The sequence below is a fragment of the Gymnogyps californianus genome, chromosome 2 (genome assembly GCF_018139145.2).
Source record: "Gymnogyps californianus isolate 813 chromosome 2, ASM1813914v2, whole genome shotgun sequence".
Classification (NCBI taxonomy): Eukaryota; Metazoa; Chordata; class Aves; order Accipitriformes; family Cathartidae; genus Gymnogyps; species Gymnogyps californianus.
Genome location: NC_059472.1, coordinates 150,901,110 through 150,922,961, shown reverse-complemented (window position 1 = coordinate 150,922,961; position 21,852 = coordinate 150,901,110). Strand labels below are relative to the sequence as shown.

General features: G+C 42.7%; 1 protein-coding gene across 2 annotated transcripts; it reads left to right on the top strand.

Annotated features, from left to right (window-relative positions):
* Positions 1–1,274: 1,274 nt before the first annotated feature.
* On the top strand, positions 1,275–20,487 carry MAP3K8 (mitogen-activated protein kinase kinase kinase 8). 2 transcript variants are annotated; one of them, XM_050891660.1, is made up of 9 exons: positions 1,275–1,299; positions 4,201–4,325; positions 5,244–5,604; positions 8,396–8,560; positions 10,081–10,342; positions 13,024–13,130; positions 17,363–17,515; positions 18,144–18,390; positions 19,956–20,487. In XM_050891660.1, the coding sequence occupies exons 2-9, from the start codon at positions 4,291–4,293 to the stop codon at positions 20,087–20,089; spliced, it is 1,464 nt and encodes a 487-aa protein (XP_050747617.1). In that variant the 5' UTR covers positions 1,275–1,299; positions 4,201–4,290; the 3' UTR covers positions 20,090–20,487. The 2 variants fall into 2 exon arrangements, with proteins under 2 accessions (XP_050747617.1, XP_050747616.1); XM_050891659.1 differs by lacking the exon at positions 1,275–1,299 and having other exon boundaries at positions 4,300–4,325; positions 5,375–5,604.
* The last annotated feature ends 1,365 nt before the right edge of the window (positions 20,488–21,852 follow it).

Below are 21,852 nucleotides of genomic sequence, written 5' to 3'. Positions count from 1 at the left end.
CTTCTTCCTCAATCCCCTTCATTTCCTTCCTCTGTTTTTTCTTCCTTTAATCATCTTCAACTTTCTTGCATTTTTTCACAGACATTTCTTAGCAAATGTGTCGAGTAGTGCAATTGAACAGGGTCAAACGCAATAAAGAAGACACATACTCCTTTATGGAGGTTTGCCAATGTATTTATCGTCTGTATATTTTGGAGAAGAAACCGTGTGTGAACAGAGGTTAATCCTGCTAGCAGTGTTCCACGTACTAAGTTATGATGCTAAGGAAAACAAAATCAGGTAGTGAGTCTGTCTGAACCCTGCACGTTTCAGAATGTCATTTGTGCCATGCTTTGGACAATTTTGAACAAAATAGGAGAGGTAGCAAACACAGAACCTTTAAACAAGGGAGTCAGTGTGTCTGGATAATATAAACAGAAAAGGAGTTGTATGTGCTGATAATAAACACTGAAGCCTAAGGGGAGTGTTTGTCCTGAAACTTTATAATGAAAGTTTTGCCATTGACTTCAGTAAGCAAATAGTCATTATAGTGCAGATAATAAACAGAAAATACAGCTCGTGTCTCATGAGATCTGGAGACAGGTTCAACTCATCAGTTCCTAGTGCTGCGGCAACTGGTTTTGGTGGTCAAGAGGTGCCACTTCTCTCCTTAAAAATTAATTCACTGAAGGGGAGCTATTGGGCAGCACAGTCCTGCAAGAGGTACTGCCTTTTGGATGAGAAATAAAATGTAGTCCTGCGCAATTTTAGCAATTGCCAAACTCACGCTACTGTCTCCCGGAGTATTTTAATCCTACTGCCACTAACAAATCCTTCGCATTGTTGTCCTAAATTCCACCAGAGTTTCAGCTGAAGTTTAATTCGGATAATGCTTAAACTAAGTGCGTGTGGGAAGCTGGTGGGATCCCCTCGGGACGCGCAGGGGAACATGAGGGGCCGCGGGAAGGCGTTCACCGATGCCACCAGCCAGCGACACGCAGTTGCCGTCAGGACATGCCGCCGCCAGGGACGTGCTGGGCCGCGACGGGAGCGCCCGCCGGGATTATGGCGGAGCCGGGGCCCCGCTTCGCCCCGGCCGCCCCCCGCCCCGCGCCCGGGGCAGGGCGGCGCTCGCTCCCGCCTTCCAGGAAACCGAAATAGAAACCTCGGCCGGAGCCGCCCCGGTCCCCCGCCCTCGGCGAGGGGCGGGCGGCGCTACCTGCGCCCTTCCCCGCCCCCGGGAGTTTCCCGCGGGACCCGGCCGAGCGGCCCCGGCGCTAGCGGCGGGCGGGCGGCGCGGCCTCTCCCGGCGCCCCGCGGGTAAGCGGCGGGGGGAGCGGGGCTGGGGGCAGCGCGGCCTCCCGGCGGGGCGGGAGGGGGGCAGCGCTGGGGAGAGGCGCCGGGAGAGCCTCGACGGGACGGAGCGGGACGGGACGGGGCTGCCGCCGCGGAGGCGGCTCGGCTGCTTCTCCGCTCGCCCTCCAGCTCGGCCGGCTCGCAGCAGGGGATGGGGACGGGGATGGGGATGCAGGGGGTTATCGGTGCGCAGGTTCCCGGCTGCCCTCAGCCTCCTGAACAGCGTCGTGTTTGCCGCTGGAGTCGCTTGGTCTCCAGCACCTGTGCTGTCCCCAGGGGGGCTGCAGGGCGGGAAGGGGGGCACCGAAGCCCCTCCCTGCTGGGGATGGACTTTCTGCCACTGCCAGCGCTAGGAGGGTGGGGTTTTTTTTTTCCTTTTTCCCAAGTGAAAATCTGAAATGATGTGGAAATTGAAGTTGTTAGTATTTCTTGTCCCTTAACAGCAGAACTTTTTCTTCAAAGGGATTGTGTTTTTCAAGGTCTGTCGATAACTTTTCTTAAAAGCAAATAACGACTTTTTTCATCATTGTCATCTAAGTGTACAATTACTTGCCACTTAGACCAGAAAATTATTCCCTAAAAGCAGCACAAGAAACCTTTATTATGGGTGTATGATTGTGTTGAGCCAGTCTGTGCAGGTTTTGGTTAGGTTTTTTTTAATTTTTATTGTAGGTTTTGTTTGGGTTTTTGTTTTGTTGATCCTTGACACAAAACAATCCCACAGGAGCTCAGAAGTCTGGTATCCAGTTACTCTTAGTTTAATATGGTGGATATAAGGATGCTCTCAAGCAGCACACTTCTCAGAAAAAGGAGTTTAAGGAAAAGCTACTCGTGATAAATAGAGAAATAAACTCTTGGCTTGCACATTACTCATGTGACGATGTTGAAATAATGGCAGAACTGGAGAAAGGGTCTTGTGCTTTAGCAACTGAATTAAGTGCTTACAGTTAGTTTTATTTTTCCATTGTTGGTAAAAACAGTTTTTTAACTGAGAACCTAAGTAAAGCATACTTAGTGAAGTAATTTCTTCATGTACCTGGATTGTACAGAATGATTTAGAACATTACTTGAGCGCCCACCACAGATACTAGTACAAGATTTTAGGGATAAAAAGGAAAAATGAATTCCCTGTTGGCAAATGGACCCCTTTTTTGCCAGTTGTGGAAATATAATACATAAATTGCTGCATAATTTAAAAAATCAGCTTTACATAGTCTAGACACTGCTTTCATCATGTAAACATTTAGTGTTTAGAAAAATGAAGGGTCTGCAGCTTTTCTCAAGCACTAAAAGCACAGAACTGAGAATACATAGGTTATAGTAACTTTTTCTTGTTATTCAGAGCTTTTTGGGTAGTAGTGAAACTGTCAAGAATATTATTAGTATTGTGCTGTAGTTCAGGAACATTTTGAGGAACAGAGCAGAGCTGGCACTTGTGGAAAGCTGCATTTGGTCTAAACTGTACAGGTGCCTTACGTATGAAAACGTTATCAGAGAGTGAATTGGTTTAATCGTGGTATGTACTTGTCTTTATCCACAAAAGACTAGAGCATCTAGAGGCTCATATTTTTCTTCAGAAAGCCCCTCAGGACTAGTTTCTAACTTTACCTGACTTTACACACACAGTCTCTCAGTTCCTTTTATGACTGGACTGTTTCTTTTTTTCTCCACCCCCACTAATTCAGCACCAAAAAAAAAAAGCAACAAGTAAAAGTCCTGCTGTGGGGAAAAAGTCAAAATCTCCTTTATAATAAAGAGTAAACGTTTTCAGGCTTTGTTAACAGCCTTTAGCTTGGGCATAGAGCAGGAAGATGGGATGCTAGGGGTTAGAAAACACCCCTAGCATCTTTCATTTCTTGTGTAGGTTGGAAAAAACTGACCTCTCTCAGCACTCCGGATACAAAGCCTGAGTGCTGCCTGCTCGAGCAGTGCTAGTGACCGCAAGGTTTCCTACCCAGCTGCCCTAATGCTAGGGGTGCTGTCAGGTTGACTTGAGGCTGGGTGAACTGGTGTAGAGTACTGGTGAAAGTCACTGTGTCGTCTTGGGGGGATGGGGGGGCACGGTGCTGCTCTGCCACCATCACCCCAGAGGTTTGAAAAGGAGCGCGTTGCACCGCAGGCTTTTCCTGTGCTGCATCTGCTGAGCTGTCCTGTCCTGCCTTCCGAACGCGCAGCACGTGGTCTGAGTTTCTTTGCCAAGTCAGCCGCGTCATTTTACTCGGTTTTCTTCAACGTTAGAGCTGACGTAAATACTCTAACCCATGAGAAATATGTGCCACAAAGCTTCCACGTCCTTGCGGGGAGGGTAAGAAAGATAATGATCGTAACCAGAAACTGTACCTGGGTAAACGGCATTGCTTCATGGCCTCAGGGGGCCGAGTCTGCTGCTTGTCCTTGAGATAAATAGGTTGTGCTTGCTGCTTTTCTTTTTTCTTTTTTTTTTTGTAAGTATCTTTTTGTCTAGTTGTTATCTTTAGCCCAAAATAGATGGTTGCAGTGGATTATGAAAAAGGGAAATGAGAGCTCTCTAAATAGGGCATGCTCTACTCAGTTCTGCTAGAGGAAAAGGAGATCCTTCTCTTCTTTGCTATTAGCAAGCATGAGGCAGGGAGAATAAAACTCAGGACCTAACCATGGAAAAACTATTTTTCACTACTACTTGGAAATCTGGATGATCATACAGTAGCTTGATTCTTTTTTGAGCTGTCATCTTTTTCTGCAGAAAAATCCCCTGTTATCTCAGCCTTGTGATTACTAGTTTTTCTTTCCGTGAAGCCTGTGAAGCAAATATTCATATGAGTATAAACCAGTCCTTCTGCTTGAGCTGGTATGCCATGGCTTTATTTGTTTTGCTTTTTTTAATAGACTGCTACAGAACGCTGTGAAATTATCGTTCGTGGTAAATACGGGTTCAAGAAACATGACGACTTTAGGGATTATATTGAGACGTTTTTGATGGTTTTGTGTGATGTAACCAGGATAAATACAAGGTAAGTGCTCTAGACATTTACGTGTTGAAAACTATTTGTGTAAGTATTTTAATGACTGACCATGCATACGTTTTTAACTTGAATAGAGTAACTCTCTCTGGCTTAAAGTAGAAACCTGGGATGGGAAGGGACTTTTTGGGATGTTGAACCCAGTTTCTTGTAGTGAAAGTCTACTTCAGCAAAATGGTCAAGATTTATCTTAAAAAGTTATTGTTAGGACTAGTGAGGGCAGAACAAACTGCTGGAAACTGCTTCAAAAGCTCGTTGCTTTTATGATAACTCAATTTCTGACTTTCTTCTGAAACGGGTGAAAATTTCAGTTCAAATCTAGTTCTGATCGGTTATTTGCAAAAAAGATGGGTTGTGTGTCTCAGGTGGTGACTTACTTGTGCTTTATGCAATGATACTAACATGCTTATTACTAGTAGAATGATCTTGCTCCATGACCTTCTCCTCTTTCTGGACACATCACATAAATTGCTCATAAAAACGGGGATAAACTAATTGAGTACGTTTATCTCTCTCTCTGTCATTCATTTCCAAATAATAAATTCCTTCATTTGTATTAAGGATGCTCCTTCATTTTTGCATATCCAGCAAAAGATAACTAGTTCGGGCTTCCTTACTGTGCCAGTTCCTCTGGCGAAAAGCTTTATCAAAGTAAATTCCAAGAACAAATGACAGGGGAGGTTCACTAATAACTTCTAAATAAACTTTCAATAGCAAAGACTTTTTCCCCATTTCCTCTTCACCTAGTCTACTAATTACGATTTTCTTGATAATACAAATTAATAATTTTAAATCTAACTGTATAATGATGAGCTGTCTATCACCCTGATCACTTCTTTTCGTTCTTACTTTGCTAAAACAAATTTGGGTGAAAAGTGTTTTCAGGTTTGTTTGTTTCTTTTTTTTCAGGAGTGGTTTGGCAAAGTGGACAGTAATGGAGTATATGAGCACGGGTAGTGATAGCAAAGAGGAGATTGACTTGTTGTTAACTAATTTAAATATGTCAGAGGTGATAGACATCATGGAAAACCTTTATCCAGGTGGAGACCTTGCAGTCTATGAAGACAGCTTAATTACAATGTGTGAAGAGGCAAATCAAAATGAAGAAAGTGCGGAATCTTTACTGTTTTGTGAAAGGGAGGTTTCTTTGATGTCCTCCGTCAAATACGGGACTGTGGAAGACCTGCTTGCTTTTGCAAATCAGGTGTCTAACACTGCAAAACAATTTAAAGGATGCAGACAGCAAGAATCTGGAATCCTCTTGAACATGGTATGTCACTTTTCTGTTTACTTGAAAATTAGTAGTCCTTAGGAGTTAGAAGTTTTTAATGAATCTAAATAAAGATCACCTCCAGTCCCAGGAGTAACAGTCAGGCTGTTGTTCCCTGTGCAAACCTGGGACTGGAGGGGATCTCTGAGGTCATCAAGTCTCGCCCCTACAGTCTCAGGCAGCTATGGAGAAAGGTCTGTTGTTCAGAAAGGTCCACTCTATGTTGCCTCTTGGTATCCCTGGACGTTAGAAAACATTTCCCAACATTGAATACAAACTTGAGACACGCAGTAAAAAAGCAAAAGCCACACCTATGATAGCTTACAGGTTTGGGAGATGCCTTGTGTCCATGCAGTAAAAAGAGTTCATTATGCAAAACTCCCAAATAAAGGTCTAGGATCTATTTTGGTATAGTTACTGAATTCACTGTATCTGCACAAAATGTAAAAAGTAATAATGTAAGGAGAAAAAGCATATAGTATCAACTGTGACTTTCAGAATTACAATATTATGTAATATCACGCTGCTAGATTCAAGTATAGATGTGTTGTTTTGAGATATGTTCATTTTTTCCCTAAAAAGATTTGTGTTCTACAGGCATTTGTAGGTATTAGTGTCATTGGACTTCTATTTAAAATCAGTTGCTCTGGAAACAACTATGAAATGGAAGTTTATTCCTATATGTTTGTGCTGCTGCTTTATTTTCTTAAGATGTTCTACGTCTATCATCTTAAATATCTTGCATGTAATATGTTTTATATGTGAACATTTGTTGCTTGAGGCTTACTGGTTACTCAGGTGTGAAATAGCACAGGGTATTGCTTTATTCTGATTTGGAGGGAGCGTTGCAGTATTGCAAAACAGTCACTTTTAAACTCTGTAACATTGAAATGACACTTACTAATATTAAATGTTTCCTATACTTAGGATAGACACTATTCTACTCGTGGTTGTTTTGCTTGCATATTGTTTCTACAGATGCATACAATTGGTATGAACCCCAAGTACTAATAGGTGCACGTGAGCCCGTTAAGCAACTGAGGATCGGAGGCAGGGCATTACCTGTACCTGCATTTCAGCAGGTGCATCTACATTGTAAATATCTACAGTATTTTAGTTAGGATCAGGAGTGTTTCTGATTGCCTTGTGACCCTGCACTGTGACTGACTGCACTGTGGCTTACATCACTAAGGGTCTTGGAGCGCACAAACTGGATTTCTTTCGGTTGAAACTAAACTGGAGGATGCATTACAGCCACAAACGAGCATTCACTCCACAGGACCAGGCTAGGAACCAGTCCTGAAAGCCTCCTGAAAACGTGAATCGTTTGGTGGTTGTTGCTCTCTTGCTCTGCAAATCCACTCCACTCGGTCTGTGTTACTTTCCCGGATAGGTGTAACCCATGTGGATTAGCTGGTCTCAACCCCTTGAAATGCAGAAGTGAGCAGGCGAGATGTACGGATTGCTGGAGTCTTTACCTTGTTTCTGATAAGTAGAGGGGAGGCTCGCTCTGCATGTCCTAAGCAAAATACTTTTTATTAAAAGACATACACCCCTCAACAGTTAAGAACTTATCCTCCCCAAAATCAAGAACTTCAAAGAATTAACTTATTTCATGTAGATACTAGTCACAAATGACAGTTTTAGCAGTCAAGAAGATACTTTCCTAATTGAAAAACTTGAATATAGTTAAAGCACAGAAAGATTATGTGCGTTACATCTTAAAAAGAAATATAAACCCAATAATCTTCCTAATATGCTGTTATCTTAAAAAGGGTAGCTGAAGAGCTGAGTACGTGAGGCCATGTGACAGACATGAAGTGATAAATATCCTTGATCTGCTTTTACTTTATCTTCAAGATTCTCGATAAAGTAGCAGTAAACAGATTAATGATATTCCAGATACTGGCAATACTGTATATCCCTGAATTAATTAGAAGCATATTCACAGGAAACCTTACTAATTGTTTAGCTGAGAGAATATTAAGAGACTGAAGAAATAACGTCAAACCTCAAGCAGTACTCACATGTCTGTAGTTAGGAGTTTGGTCTCTCTCTGTCATGTGCAGAGGGAGGGAGCTGATTCGGAGGAAGATTTAGAGCAAGATGCTGACTTAGATGCTCTGAATCGCTTCCTGGAGGAGCCCTCCTTGCCTTGGTGACAGTATAGAGAACCAAAGCTCCCTGCATTACCCACCTAAAGCAGACAGTGTGACTCCCGCTCTTTTTTTTGAACTACAGTATAAAACTAGAAGAAGGTGGCTGGTAAAATCACGGCAGACTTCTTCGACCTTTTACTAAGCAGCAGAAACTCTGATACAAGATGGAAAATTAAAATGTGTTCCCCTAGCAGTACATGTGATATTAGGAAATGCTGAAACTCTTGCTCACGTTGTATAAGATAGCCTGTGAGTAACAGGTATGTGGCATAACAAGTTAGGAGATTACAGGAAGGACAAACATGTGCAGGTAAATCTCATAACAAGAGGTGGGTAATTTCATTAACCCAGCTGCTGTTGTTGTTGTTTCAAGACAATTAATTGCAACTTACACTTTGTAAGTTAGTCACTGGAGAGAAACGTGGATGCCTGGGCTGTGAATGAATGCCACACCTCACATGCTGTTCCCATTTGGTGTTTCTAAATAAAGACTGCTGAACAGATCGCATGCATCATGCACATATATAAGTGATATCTTATTTTTTTTCCACTACATGTATAAAATTAATTAGGCTTGAAGTAGTTTTAACTTCATTGTGATTTTTTAATTTTTTTTAAATTTAACTCCACAGATCACACCCAAGAATGGGCGCTATCAAATCGACTCAGATGTGCTCCTGTTTCCATGGAAGCTGACTTACAGGAACATTGGTTCTGATTTTATTCCTCGAGGAGCTTTTGGGAAGGTGTACTTAGCCCAAGATAGAGAAACCAAGAAACGAATGGCATGCAAACTGGTATGTTAGTTCAGTGGTTTTATCTCTGAGCAAATATTGTACGACATAGTACATACAGTATATTTTCAAATATGTCTGCATCAAATTCCACTGTTAGGCTGATGATCATCTTGGTTTCGTTGGCCTATACAAGGTAGGAAAAATGCACGTTTTTAACTGTTACATTGTTTTAATTTTTTGGCTCTGAGACTTCAAAAGTTTCTGCATTTTGAAAGTATCTGGAAGTATGTGTAACTGCCATGTGGGCTGCGGTGTGGGGGTAGAAGAATTTCTACTTGTCTTGCTGTACTCATGGTGGTAAAATATCAGCGTGAGATCACGTCCCTGCTGAAGGTGATAGCAAAACCCTGTTGCTACAGATAGTTTTAGGATCTCATCCTTTAACTGGGGTCCTCAGACTTAAGTTTTCTTTACTCCAGTGTCATAAATGTCCCTGAGAGCTCAGCTTACGTGCAACTTTCATTGTGTTTTGAGCACTGACTGAGCTTAAGGTTGTGAGATGTCTCAGGAAAACTGCTGAGCACCCCCCTATTTTTATGCAAGCCAACATTTTCTTCCAGCTTTACCTTTCAACATACTATACTGAATTGAGCAGTAAATATTTAGGGCCAGTAAAAGGTCAGCTGGGACATTGCTCTATATCCCCTGGCTTGTGAATAAGTACCTGTATTACTTCTGTGTGTGAAAGAGTTGGGGAGGCAGTTGTATGTCCTTCCCTTGCAGCCAGCGTATCCACATGGGGACAGATTTAGTTTGCTATTTTGCTCCTGCATAACCCACTGCAGAATTAAAGCATCCTAATGTTTCTGAAAATACAAACAGTATTTCTCATTGCAATAAAAATATTAGCCTCTTATTTGGTTCACAGCCACAAGTCTGAGGGAAGGAGAATAAAAAGAGAGGTAGTAGCCTTTCTGTGTGTAAGCAAACAATGCTTTTATTGCCTTAGCAATCTGCCATCAGTACTTTTTAAAGAAATATAGTGCTGCCAGGTGCTCACTTTAAAGCAGGTTTCATTTCTTGTAAGCCATAAAACAGTGCTGATAAGGGTTGAATTGAGGTCAGTAATGGTCCTGAGCACTGTTAATCTGTAGACTGTGCTGAGCGCTGCAAGCACTGATCCACGTGTCAGACGGGTATATAGTTCTGGTAGAGCAGATGAGACTGCACAAAGCTAATGGAAAAAGCAGCGGGATTTTTATCTCCTTCACCAGGAAGTTTGCATAGAGCTTTTGCGTAACCACCGGATTTTGACGGGAATAACTCTTGCTACATTGTTTTTTCTGGAAGATTGCACTTTTTTTTGGGCATAATTCCAAAACCTCTCTCAACTTTAAACAGGATGTATCTCAACTGGAAAGGAAGAACAAGTCACAGGATCAAAATAAAGCTCCATATTTTAACAAGTGGATAGGAGTGCTTTGCTTCCTTCTTCCATTTTAATCTATAGGATAACTAGTGTTAGTATGGATAACTTGTTTTTTGAGCTGCTTTTCTGTGGTTTTCTGTCAATGTCCTAGGTCCCAGTGGAACAGTTCAAACCATCAGATGTTGAAATACAGGCATGTTTCCGTCATGAAAACATTGCTGAATTATATGGTGCTATTTTGTGGGATGAGACGATCCATCTCTTTATGGAAGCCGGAGAGGGAGGATCTGTCATGGAGAAGCTGGAGAGTTGTGGTCCTATGAGAGAATTTGAAATCATTTGGGTGACAAAGCATATTCTGAAAGGACTTGACTTTCTCCACTCCAAAAGGATTATCCACCATGATATCAAACGTATGTGTGTGTCATTCCTTGGGGTGCTTTCTGGTCCAAGCTGGGCTGGGGCTCCAGTGGAGAGCTTGGGACTGAGCTGGGGTGCGTTGCCTTGCATCTCTGGGAGGGAGGGATGGTTAACGCTCAACAAATGACAAGGTCAGGTTCTGGAGATAATCGTTATTTACACTATTTATTAATTCACTTCAGTGGAGAGGATGATTCGAAAGCCATAGTTCCTTTGCCTTTCTTGAGCAACTCAATTTGAAATAAAACCTAAAGAAAATGAGCAAAATTATCAGTGTGTGTTAAGCCAGAAATTTCCTTCTTTCCATGTAAATTCATCCTTAGTACTTCCATGCCCATCTTCCACTTGCACCTTCTTTTAGGTTTTATGTTTCTGCATGGCTGTTCCTCAGTTTGAGACACTGTGGAACGAAATACATAATTTGTACTGTTTTTTTCTTTCAACAATTACTGCAAATTTTAGTATATATTTGCTTTTAAAAAGCTCTGGGTATTAACATGTATAAATAATCAAAATGTATTGATTTTAAACCTAAACTAAATACATTAACGTTAAATTGCTTTAAAATTCAATTTTAATGCATTACATTTAATTTAATATTAAATACTGTTTCTCCCAGCACCACCTCCCCCCGCAAACAGATAAATTCTGCCTTTTTAGTAACAGTGCTTCTAATGAAGACGTATCTCTTCTGCAAGTTAATTTTTGCTAAACTTGAGGGTTTAAAATAGAGCTATTCAAACTGGAGTGTTACAATAAATAGTTGAAAGAAGACAATTATCAGGAATTGCTAAATTTTTATCTCAGTTTTGCATTTTTTTTAGTACTGACTGTGGGTCAGTACTTTAAGCCTTTGAGATTCTGACAACCGTAAAACTGCTTAATTTTTCGCTTAGTTGTGCTTTCTCACTTGTAGTAAGAGTCTTTCCTATGGGTTTATTGTAATTGGCAGTAACAGTGACATTTAATTAAAATGTTTAAAAACCAAACCAGCCAAAACCCAACCCACTACATCTAGATAGTGGATAGGAGAACCGGCCCGTTCTGAATGTGGTGGATGTGAGCGCGTTTTGCTTTTTCCAGCCTTTTTCTGCGTTCCTGGATGCAGGGCAGGAGCTGAGGCGGAGGCCGCCCGGGGCTGATGGCCGCCAGGCCTGGAGGTGCCTGGGTGCAAACCCCGGCCACGCTCCCGCCTGCAGGGAGCTGTTTTGTTCGAGGGGGTGAGCTGGGTAACTCGGGCCCTTAATGGCAGCCATGCCCGCTGCCTGGTGAGGCAGCCTCTGCTCGAGGGAGCCGAGGTATGTATTTTCCCTCGCCAGGCGGAATCGATAGAAAAGGCTGTTCCCCAAACATCTCTGATTTCTTCCTCACTGCATCGGCTGCTGTTGAGTCTGTCCTGCTGATGCAGGAGGAGATCGGGATTTTTCTGAGAGAAAGGCTGCCCTGAGCCAGGAAGGGGAGGAGGTCTCTCTGTTGGCTCTTAGGAGCAGCTCAGTGCTGCCACTCAGTTTAACCCTTGGTAGGAAAGCGGTTACATCTAAGGTTATTTGGTGGGGGGAACTTCGGTCCAGAACCAGCCGAAGCTGGGGCTGGGTGCAGTCCCAAACAGGCAGCAGAGCTTGCTGCACTGTGGCAGCGTGGCCCTCTGCACCGTCCTTTATGTGGTGTTTGAAATCCGTATCTTCAAAGGTATCCCTAAAATTACACATTTATTTACGTAGTTTTGTAGCACTGGTGAGGAGGCAGATATGTGAAGGGTTGCTTCAGGAACCGGTACTGCTGAAATCAAGCCTGCCTCTTCCCACTGGATGGTCACGGTGGGCACTGTCAAGATGGAAAGTGACCCACAATTTCCTTTGGGAGAAAATGTGTTTCTGTTGTGTAACTTGGAGGCTTCATTTGTCCACGTCTTCTGAAACAGCAAACAAGAATTTCTCAAGGCTTACACAGAGCACTACCTTCATAAATATTTGATCAGAAATACAACTGCAAAGAAAGCCTCTGAGTACAAAGTTGTGCCTTAGGCAGAGTTTTATGAAGGAAAGTGAAGTAAGCTCCTAGATATTGCTGCAATTCATTGGGAGTTTGGAACTCTCTGTCTTTCATTACTTTTGCAGCCATAGTTTGTCCTCTGTTGTCACGCTGAGCTGCTCTTGCTGACCGGTGCAGGAGACTGGTGTGGCTGCTGTGGAGGGGCCTCAGTTCCTCTCTACTTCTGTCTTCATTTAAATCGTTAGTGTAGAGAAACCTCTTGGTGACCAACAGTTATGTTGTTTATAGCCTGACCTGCACAGCATGCTCTCCACCTTGGAGACCATTAAACATCTTCAGAGCAAGCCTCGCTGCGCTGAGGTGCCTACCAGTCTTCCACCTTCCTCCCTTACCCTCAGCCATTTTTTCTCTCTCTCTCTTTTTGTTTTTTTAAGCTAGGAAAATGTCCAAACATTGATTCTTCTTTTATGTAAACCAGTCCGTTTGATTTTTAAGATATGATTTGAAATTGGACCCAGTCACTAACAGACCCATTTTGGCTAGGAGAAGGACTGTGTTGGCTATAGAGACTGGTTAGCCTGAAAAGAGAGATTAGCACAACTTCCAAATGAAACACATGTTGTAAAATAAACGCCCCAACATGCTAGAAACTTAAATGTTATCATTTTTGTTTTTCTTTTAGCAAGCAATATCGTCTTTATGTCAACTAAGGCTGTTTTGGTGGATTTTGGCCTAAGTGTTCAAATGACTGAAGACATTTACTATCCCAAAGACCTTAGAGGAACAGAGGTAAGAAGCTGGAGGGACAAAAGCCCTTATGTTGTATTACTCCCGTGGTAATGATGGTTAGGGTCAAATTTGGAGCTTGAGGGTAGAAGCTTGGGCAAAAGAGTTTTATAATAACTTATCAAAAAGTTAAAAACAAACATTAATATAATCTCAATTATATTTTTATTTTCAACTTGCTGAATGGAGAATCAGGTGTTACACTTTGAAAGCCATGTCACCTTCTCTGCAGTCCCATTTGTTGGTGATTATTAAATCTGAAGTCAAAGAGAAATCGGGGTCCACTGAAGTCAAACAAAGGAACAGTGCTCTGAGGAGGGTTGTTTGCAGTGGATCGGCTGCTGGTCAGAGACACTTCAGACAGGAATTTGTTCTTTGCTCTAGCAAAGATTTCTTCTGAGATACCAGCTATGGACTGGGGTGACCTGCTCAACACAGTAGTTTGACTCCTCCTTTGAAACCGCAGAAATTACAGACCTCTGGGATTCGTCCCTTAGCATTTCTGAGCTCTGTTCCCCATCTACATGTAACCCTCTTGTCCTTTGGGGGTTATGTATGGCACGGTTGATGATTATCTAGTAAACTTGCTTAGGCATTACAGTGATGGAAGTGGGGGCCTTTTAAATGTTCTCAGTGACTTTGACTCTGAACATGCACAGAGGTCCTGCGCGCCACTTGGGCTACACTCATGCCGAGGTGTTTCCAGGGCTGGAGCTTTAGCAAACAACCAAGCAGCAACAACTAGCTTGGATAGCTGCTGCAAATGTGGCTTTGCATGCTCTCTGTTGCTGGAGGTTGTTTACAGGAAACGCTTCAGCTGAAATGTTGGCGCTTACCATTTTGATAGTCTTCCACAGCATAGGCATCTGTTTAGAGGAGATACTTGTATAACTGACAAAGAGCATTTCACGCCTTGCAAGGGTAGGATAAACCAAGATTTCACAGAACGTCAGGCTTGTTTGTTTATCTTTTTTCAAGATATTTGGGAAAATACTTGAACATTTGTTTTCACTGTCTTTCTAGTCAGGGGAGTTAAGAGCTTAAAATGCTTACTGTACTGGAAGCAACATGCTTTCTGGCAGTTAATGTACGTGCTATGTGGGTTTTTTATTTTGGTTTGGTTTGGGGTTTCTTGTTTGTTTGTTTAAGGGGGTTTTGTGTGCTGTTAATGAGAATAAGAAAAATAGCGGGAATGAATTGGAAGCCCTGGTAAGGTGTTTCCCAAGGATGGAGACGTGTGTAAACAGGAAATTTCCAGGTTTGTGGAGTTGACTGGTGATGATCCACTCCTGGCTGTTGGAGGACAGGCCAAGTTCCTGTTGGTGAGAACAACTGTGAAGAACACTTAGTTCTTCATTTAGTAGGAAGAAAATTATTCTGCACTGTCGAGCACCTGCAGTCATGTCCTCAGAAAGCAGATAATCCCCACAACCTTGAAACATGGCGGTGATTGGTGTTTGCTGTCTCAGGGGAGAGGTAGCCAGCCCTCGGAACCAGCAATCCTGCTGTTCTGCCACAGCATCGCAGGCCAGAAGTAAGGTTGCAGAGAGAGCGCTGTGAAAGGAGATTTTCAAATACCAGTCAAAGGCTTCTAGGAACATCATGAATGCTAGTCTATAAGTTTTTCTGCTCACAGTCTTCCTCCTAGGCATCTTCCTCTCCACAGTGCCTGTGTTCAGCCTTGTGGGGTGCCTAATCCAGTCACCCACAAATGCCCTCTGTAGTCTTTGATAGCACTGGCTTTCCTGATTCTTTCAAAGTAAGATCTTGACTCTCCAAAGTCCTCCTGAGTTTTGCACCCTTTATTATGCAGCCTTAAGAAGTGGTGCAGTTGTCCAGGGGTGCTGTTCCTGCATGTAGTTGTGCAACCCCTTGTTAGGGCTCTATCCCTGCCGTGCAGCGGCGTGCCCGTGAACTGTCTGGTTTCTCTTACGTCTGGTATTGGCAGGGACTCATGTCCACAAAGGAAGTGGCAGTTGGAGTTATCTTTCTCTTGTGCATGTTCCCCTCTGGGGATTTAGGATTTTTATTCACTTCTGTAGCACAGAAAGTCTGAATGTAGTGAATCTTCTTTGTGTTTATGGAAATGAATAGTTGCAATTCTAGGCAGAATGATTGAAAGATAGTTAAATTTTGTTTAGTTGGTGTAGCATGAAAAACCTGGGTTTTCTGAACAGTGTGTGTACAAGGCATGCAGCACAATATACGGTGGTTGTGATGAAACTGCTCTGCAGGAAGTACTTTTTCTAGGCGTTTGCTACACTTTCTGTTATGCTTCTGTCACTTTGTTAAAATATGTAAGCTTCAGTTACAACCATTTGAGGTGAGGAAAAGGTTGTCTGCTAAGGTTTATTGAATGTGGAAGGTGTGATTCATTTGCAGGAATGCTAAATTAAAACTAGCACAGCATGAAGAAAAGGACTGGTTTTTAGCTGGGTTGTGTCTCTGGTCTGACTGGCAGATGGGTGCCAGCCCAGCAGTAGGAAGGAGTGAGAAGGGGAAGGTATCTGGGGCTTGGGCTGCCTATTTTGGTGACAACAGGGTCTTAGGCCAGTCTAAATCAGTCTGAAATCACAGCTTTGGTGCACATCTCACTTTTGCTTTTTGTCCCTGTGCAATCAAGGTGCATCTTGACCATTTTCACACTTTGACTGTTACTGCAGACAGGTTCTTGTTCCAGCATCCTTTTTTCCTCAAGAAGGCAGCTGCTTTTTGTTTATATAGATTTCACTCAAGTTGCACTGTATTTGCTAATGACTTTTTTTTTACAAAAGTAGAAATTCTGTTCTTTGCTCCTTATGAGGCTTAAAGGTGGCAGGTGCAGACACACTTATTCTATCTTAGCGCTGAGGAAAGCAATGGATAGGAGTAAGTAGCAGCTGTAGACACCTGCTGAACCTTTGCACACGCTTCTGATCTGAAGCTCTGTTTGCAGATATGGTATGTGATTTACTGGGAAATATTCCTTGGAATTTGCGTGAGCCCTACAGCCATTCTCAATCTGTAATAAGTAGTCAAACCATGTGGTGATGACTTAACTTCCTGCTCTTGTGTCAGTTAATGGCTTTTAATGTGATTCTTTGTGGCAGGATGACTTGAACTAATTAAAGTTCTATTTGGCTCCTTTAGAGGGAAATTGGGTGAGGGAAAAGTAGAAACCAGAAGCAAATAGGGTGGGTTGCTAACCTAGTGTGTTGTGGGCCGTGCCCACGTTGTGTTGAAACCTACTCCCTTGGCCAGTGGTGGTGGCAGAGCTGTGTGGGCAGCTCCTGCCAGCCGTGGGGTGTGCCTCCTGCATCCTACCCGGCTGGTTCTCCTCCAGCTGCACTCCGAGCTGCCTGGGACTGGCAGGAGCTTCCCACCAGATCCTTCTTCAGGGTCTTGACAAATCCAAACATTTCAGTGAAATGTTTGTATGGAAACTGTATTTTGGTTTAGATGAGATTAGAATTTTTGGTCTAAAAAAAGGATAGAAGAGGGATGCTTGCCTTAAGAGCTGCTCTGGGGGTAACCTGGTGGAAAGGGCACGCAGGAGGACGTAAGAGACCTGGCTTTTAATTTATGCATTGCCTTAGACCTGGCGTGTTCCTCACCATCCCATTTCTTAGGCTAATGCCCCAACATGCAAGTTATTGGATAAGGAGGGGAGAGGAGAAGAGTAAGGAAGACAGGAAGGTGTATATCTGTCAGTTCTGCCCAGAAGAGTTGTGTAGTATCCAATCTAACAGGGATTTGAGGAGTGGACTCCTACCCCCAGCTGGGTGGCTAGCAGTGGGGGTCGCCCTATCTCTTTAGCCTAGTGCATGCTCATGTTGTTCAAGCAGAAAGGAGCAGTCCTAGCAGTGCCTGACAAAACAAACGGGCAATTCAGGCACCTCCTTTTGCTGTGGAGGGATGAGGTTCCTGCTACCCAGCTGAACGAAGCAGAGCCATGGCTTGAACCCCAGCCTCTCACAGCTCAGCTAAGTCTCATAGCCACTGAGCTGTGGCCTGTCTGGGGAGGGCAAACCTGGAATATGAGTTTGTCCAGGTGCCAGACCAGAAGATCTGTGTGATTGTGGTAATGTGCAGAGCAGAAAAATCTTACTCCCCAGATGGTGCTTGGTCTTTAGGCTGCAGGTACTAGTGGGATGTATCCCTTCAGAGGGGGGTTTCCTGGATCACAAAATGTCATGATTGGTCTTTGCTTTTTGTTTTCCCCTATTGATTAATCTTTTTTTGACTATTCTTCACAGATCTACATGAGCCCTGAAGTTATTCTCTGCAGAGGCCACACAACAAAAGCGGACATCTACAGCATGGGAGCTACTATTATTCATATGCAAACTGGCATCCCGCCCTGGGTGAACAGATACCCTCGTTCTGCATATCCATCCTACCTCTATATTGTAAGTGTTCTTAGCAAAGCCGTAGCTCAGTTTCAGTTGAAGGGTTTCCTGTACTCTTGTTGGGAAAGCTCCAGTCATATAAAAACTATCAAAATATTTGTCAGAGAGATGATATCATCCTTTTTGCTTTGGGGGAGGGTGGGAAGAAGTGGATTTTGATCATTTAGGGGAAGACAGAGGCTGAGCTGGAGTCATCTCTGTGGTTTGTGTTACAATTTACAGGCCTTGGGTTTACTGCAAGGACAGGGTTAGAACACCGTGAAACTTGATTGAAACAAGCCCATCTGTGTTCTACTTGTCTGTTTTGGTTAGAAGTTGCAGATAAAAACTGGAGCCTGGCAAATTTGATTCTCTGGTTCTTCCAGTGTGGTACAGAAATCTGATGAATTTTCATTGCACCGGATTTTAGGCTTGCTGGGAGTTGCCTTGAGTTTTTAAATTTATGATAAAATCTGATTTTAAAAAGGTGGATTTGTGCAGTTACATGTTCTGTTCTAATTGATCAGCCCAGCTTAGGGAGGTGATGAGTTTTAAGTAGGGAATTCCCAGACCACTCGTGGTTATCTGTGACTTCCTCTTCCATTGTTCTTGGAATAACTGTTTCAGTGGTCTTTTTTTGATCCAACAGATACACAAGCAAGCTCCCCCCTTAGAAGACATTGCCGAAGACTGCAGCACTTCCATGAGAGGGTTGCTAGAAGCAGCTCTAGAAAGGAATCCTAATCATAGGCTGTCTGCAGCAGACTTACTGAAACACGAAGCTTTACACCCACCCCCAGAAGAGCAGCCGCGGTGCCAGAGTCTGGACTCAGCATTGTTTGAAAGGAAAAGACTACTTGCAAGGAAGGAGCTGCAGTTGCCAGAAAACATTACAGGTAATGATATCAGGCTTACTTACCTTGCACTTTGTAGATTTTACTTTGTGTCAAAACTTGATTTGATTGAGTGTTTAGAAACAAACGAAACTCAAAAAGCTTCTGGAAAGAGACCAGCAAAAATCCCAATCAGATGAGATCAGACCCAGAGCTCATTAAGTGTTATGTAAAACGCCCATTGACTTCAACAGGGGAAGAACTTAGCCTGAATTCTGCAGCTCCGGAAGGGCTGGCTCATGAAAAAGCCCTGGCAGTCATTCAGGGCACTTCGTGAAGTATAGGTTGCTGTCCCAGATTGCCTTAATTTGCCACAGTACTAGAGATGTTTTATTGATACTAGTGATTTGTTGACAATAATGACAAAAAAAGTCCATCAACCACCACCACCACCACCACCAAATCCAACACTTTTTGCCTCCTTAAAGAAAAAGACACACACAAAACCATAACTGTAATGTTGCTGAGTGTCAGCAGTACAAGCCCTTTGTTTTAAAAACAAAAATGACTGTAGGATAGAACATGGTTCCTCTTGTGCATTAATAAGTGCTTTATGAAGGATAATACACAAACCAGTTAGGAAACTCAGTGTGTCCTCAGATAATATCAAGCCCAAGGGAGATTTAGTGCCAGCAACCTGCTAACAGGCTTCAAAATGCTTTTCTTCTACTAACATATTCTAAAATATTCTAAAATATGTTAGTAGGGTCCTGACAAAAGGCATTTAAAAACTGGCCCCAGACAAGTGGTTTATTTGATTGTGATAAGTATTTGAAAAGATATCTATGCAAAGTTTTGGGTGCTGTAATGCATAATTGTTGCAACGAATCCACCTAACATTTAAATCAATTACAGCTTTTGCAGCTAGAATGGCATTGCTCCTTCTGGATTTTGCCTTGTGGGTGCATAATCCTTTGACCGGCTCAGGCCATCTGAGTCAATTCTTTCAAAGATGAAAAAGTATTTGAGCATTAAACTGGAACTTTAGGTGCTTGATATTCCAGGATACTCATTATACAAGTATTCAGGGGAGTTCTGCCTTTGCAAACCAGGTCTGGTTTCTTCAGACCTTGATTTAAAAGGAAAAAAAAAAATCTGAGTCTGATGGTCCCATATTTGTTCTGTATTGTCACACCCAGCGACACAAAGAGGATGTCATCTGTTTAGATGAAAATTCCCCTGTAATGAAGGGGAATTCTCAGCTGGCAGAAAGTTAGCAGGTTTTTTTCTTGCACCGAACTCTCCTTTAGCACTATGGCTCAGAGGATGAGGAAGCTCTGCTTAGCTGTCCCAGCTGATGGACTTTTTTTTTAAATAGTTGAACACACTTGCTGTTTTCAGTAGCAAACTGCTTACCTTTCTTTGCCCTAGAGTTGTGGGTTGATATGTTATCTTTTATTTTATTTTATATGAGGTTTATGTTGTATTGTCCTTAAAAATGAAGCTTTCTACACCACAGATAAGTAAAAGCAAATATTAGGCCAATTATTCCAGTAATGTCTACAACCATGAAACTGAACTAATGTAGCTATTTGTGCAATGACATGCTTTGTCTCTTTCCGTTTTAGATTCCTCGTTGTGTACCGGGAGCATGGAAGAGTCGGACCTGCTGAAGAGGCAAAGATCACTCTACATAGATCTTGGAGCTCTGGCTGGTTACTTCAATATTGTTAGGGGACCACCAGCCTTAGAATACGACTGACTCAGTAACATTTTAAGTCAGCAGGTCGGAAATGGACCTCTACCTCTTAAAACTTGATTTTAAGACTTGATTTTCAGATTTGTACATAAAAATATTGCCATTGTAGGCTGTCAAATGTGAATAGTGTTTAATTGCACAGATGATTAAGCTAAACCCTTAGGGGCTCTGATAAGCTGATCCCAAACAACGGTATTTGTGTGTCTGCTGGTTGACCAACAAGAAGATGGCAAAAAGAACACTGCTGGGAATGTCTTAATCCGGTATATCTTCCTGTGCTGGGCCTTGCACTTTTATAAAACTTATAATATATGCTTGCAAATACTGCCATGAAAAAAAAAATAGTAATTGAGCATGTGGGCTGTAAGATTCAGTCTCTCTGAGCTGTCCTTAGAGAAAACCTTCCAAAAAAAAAAAAAAAGTCCTTGATTTAACCAGTCAAAGACTGGTTCAGTCTTGTTCTGTCTTTGAGACTTGGCCAGTGTCTGGTCATTCTCAATGGAAATCAGGGCCTCCCTTAAGCTGAGCTAATTTCTGTCAGCTATCTCTGGAGCCGAAGCATCACTTGGTTACAGATGTGTTTTAACTTTGCATCTTCCCTGGGCTGTCAGAGCTAAGCAGGGCGCTGTCCCCCTTCTCTGTGGGTGGAAGGAATCCTTCACTGGCTACATTGGTTAGCTTTGGGAATAGCACAGCAAGCTGGCCCTGACAAAGCATGACAGTGACTCCACTTGCTTCCTGTGTTACAACTACTGCAAGAATATCTTGGGTAGTTTTCAAGGGTAGAGCAAATGTTATTCCCTATTGGTAATAGTGGGCAGGCTCCAGACTCTTGCTTTTTAATACTTTAAAATTGTACACATGTATAATTGCCGTGAGTGCTATAGTTTGGAAAGCGTGTCATTAGTGACAAGCTGTGTTTATGTTCCTATGGAAATGGAATTACATTGTTCTTGCTGTGCCTCATACATTTGAAACATGATGTTTTGGATGATAGTAAAACTATGTAAACTGCATAGTTCTGTACATCCCATGGGATGAGAACGTAAACTTTTATAAAACTCTCTTTGATGCTTAGGATGACTCTTTATAAGCGTTTGTGTTAAAATGGCATACTATGTATGTTGTACACTGAATCTTTTCTGAAGCACAGTCTCTTTTTCATACGTCTGTTATTTAATGCTGCTCCTATCTAACACATGATCTTAAACAGATGATTTCTAGTTTGATACGGATATGGTCAAATGAATAAATCCAGCTCAGTGCCTTGAGACGTGGTCACTCTGTTCTTTCATCTTTGAAAACAGTGTGGGGCTGTGACCGTATTTGGGCGAACCTCCCCTACCATGGCCCAGGTGCACTACATGCATCGTTCCACTTATTGGGGAGTTGGGTGAAGGTCATTGTTGATGGATTTTGGACTCCGGTAACAGACGATGAGTGTTTCTGACAAAATCTCATTCTCAGACCCCAACAGTCCTTCTGGACTGCCTGGGTGTTGCACAGCAGTTGTGTACAACATGCAGCGCTTCAGTCCTGATGTTAATTGCTGCAAAAAATCCTGCTGGGAATAACCCACCTGCTCCAGTACTTTGTGCAAAATCTCTAGATGACTAGCGGCTTTGAGGAGAGCTGCGTAGAGCAGCCCTCTTCATATTTATCCTGGCTGTAGCGATCAGGATATTCAGGGATTACACTTTCAGTGTAGCTGACTTAAAGAAAACATGACCTAATGGTTTGGAGGCTCACCTTTGCCTTGAGAGACC

Excerpts from the sequence above, each read along its gene's own strand:
- MAP3K8 (XM_050891660.1), top strand. The coding sequence starts at position 4,291 with ATGGTTTTGTGTGATGTAACCAGGATAAATACAAG. Across the intron at positions 13,131-17,362 it reads AAGACCTTAGAGGAACAGAG|ATCTACATGAGCCCTGAAGT; the intron begins GTAAGAAGCTGG and ends TATTCTTCACAG. Across the intron at positions 18,391-19,955 it reads GTTGCCAGAAAACATTACAG|ATTCCTCGTTGTGTACCGGG; the intron begins GTAATGATATCA and ends TTTCCGTTTTAG.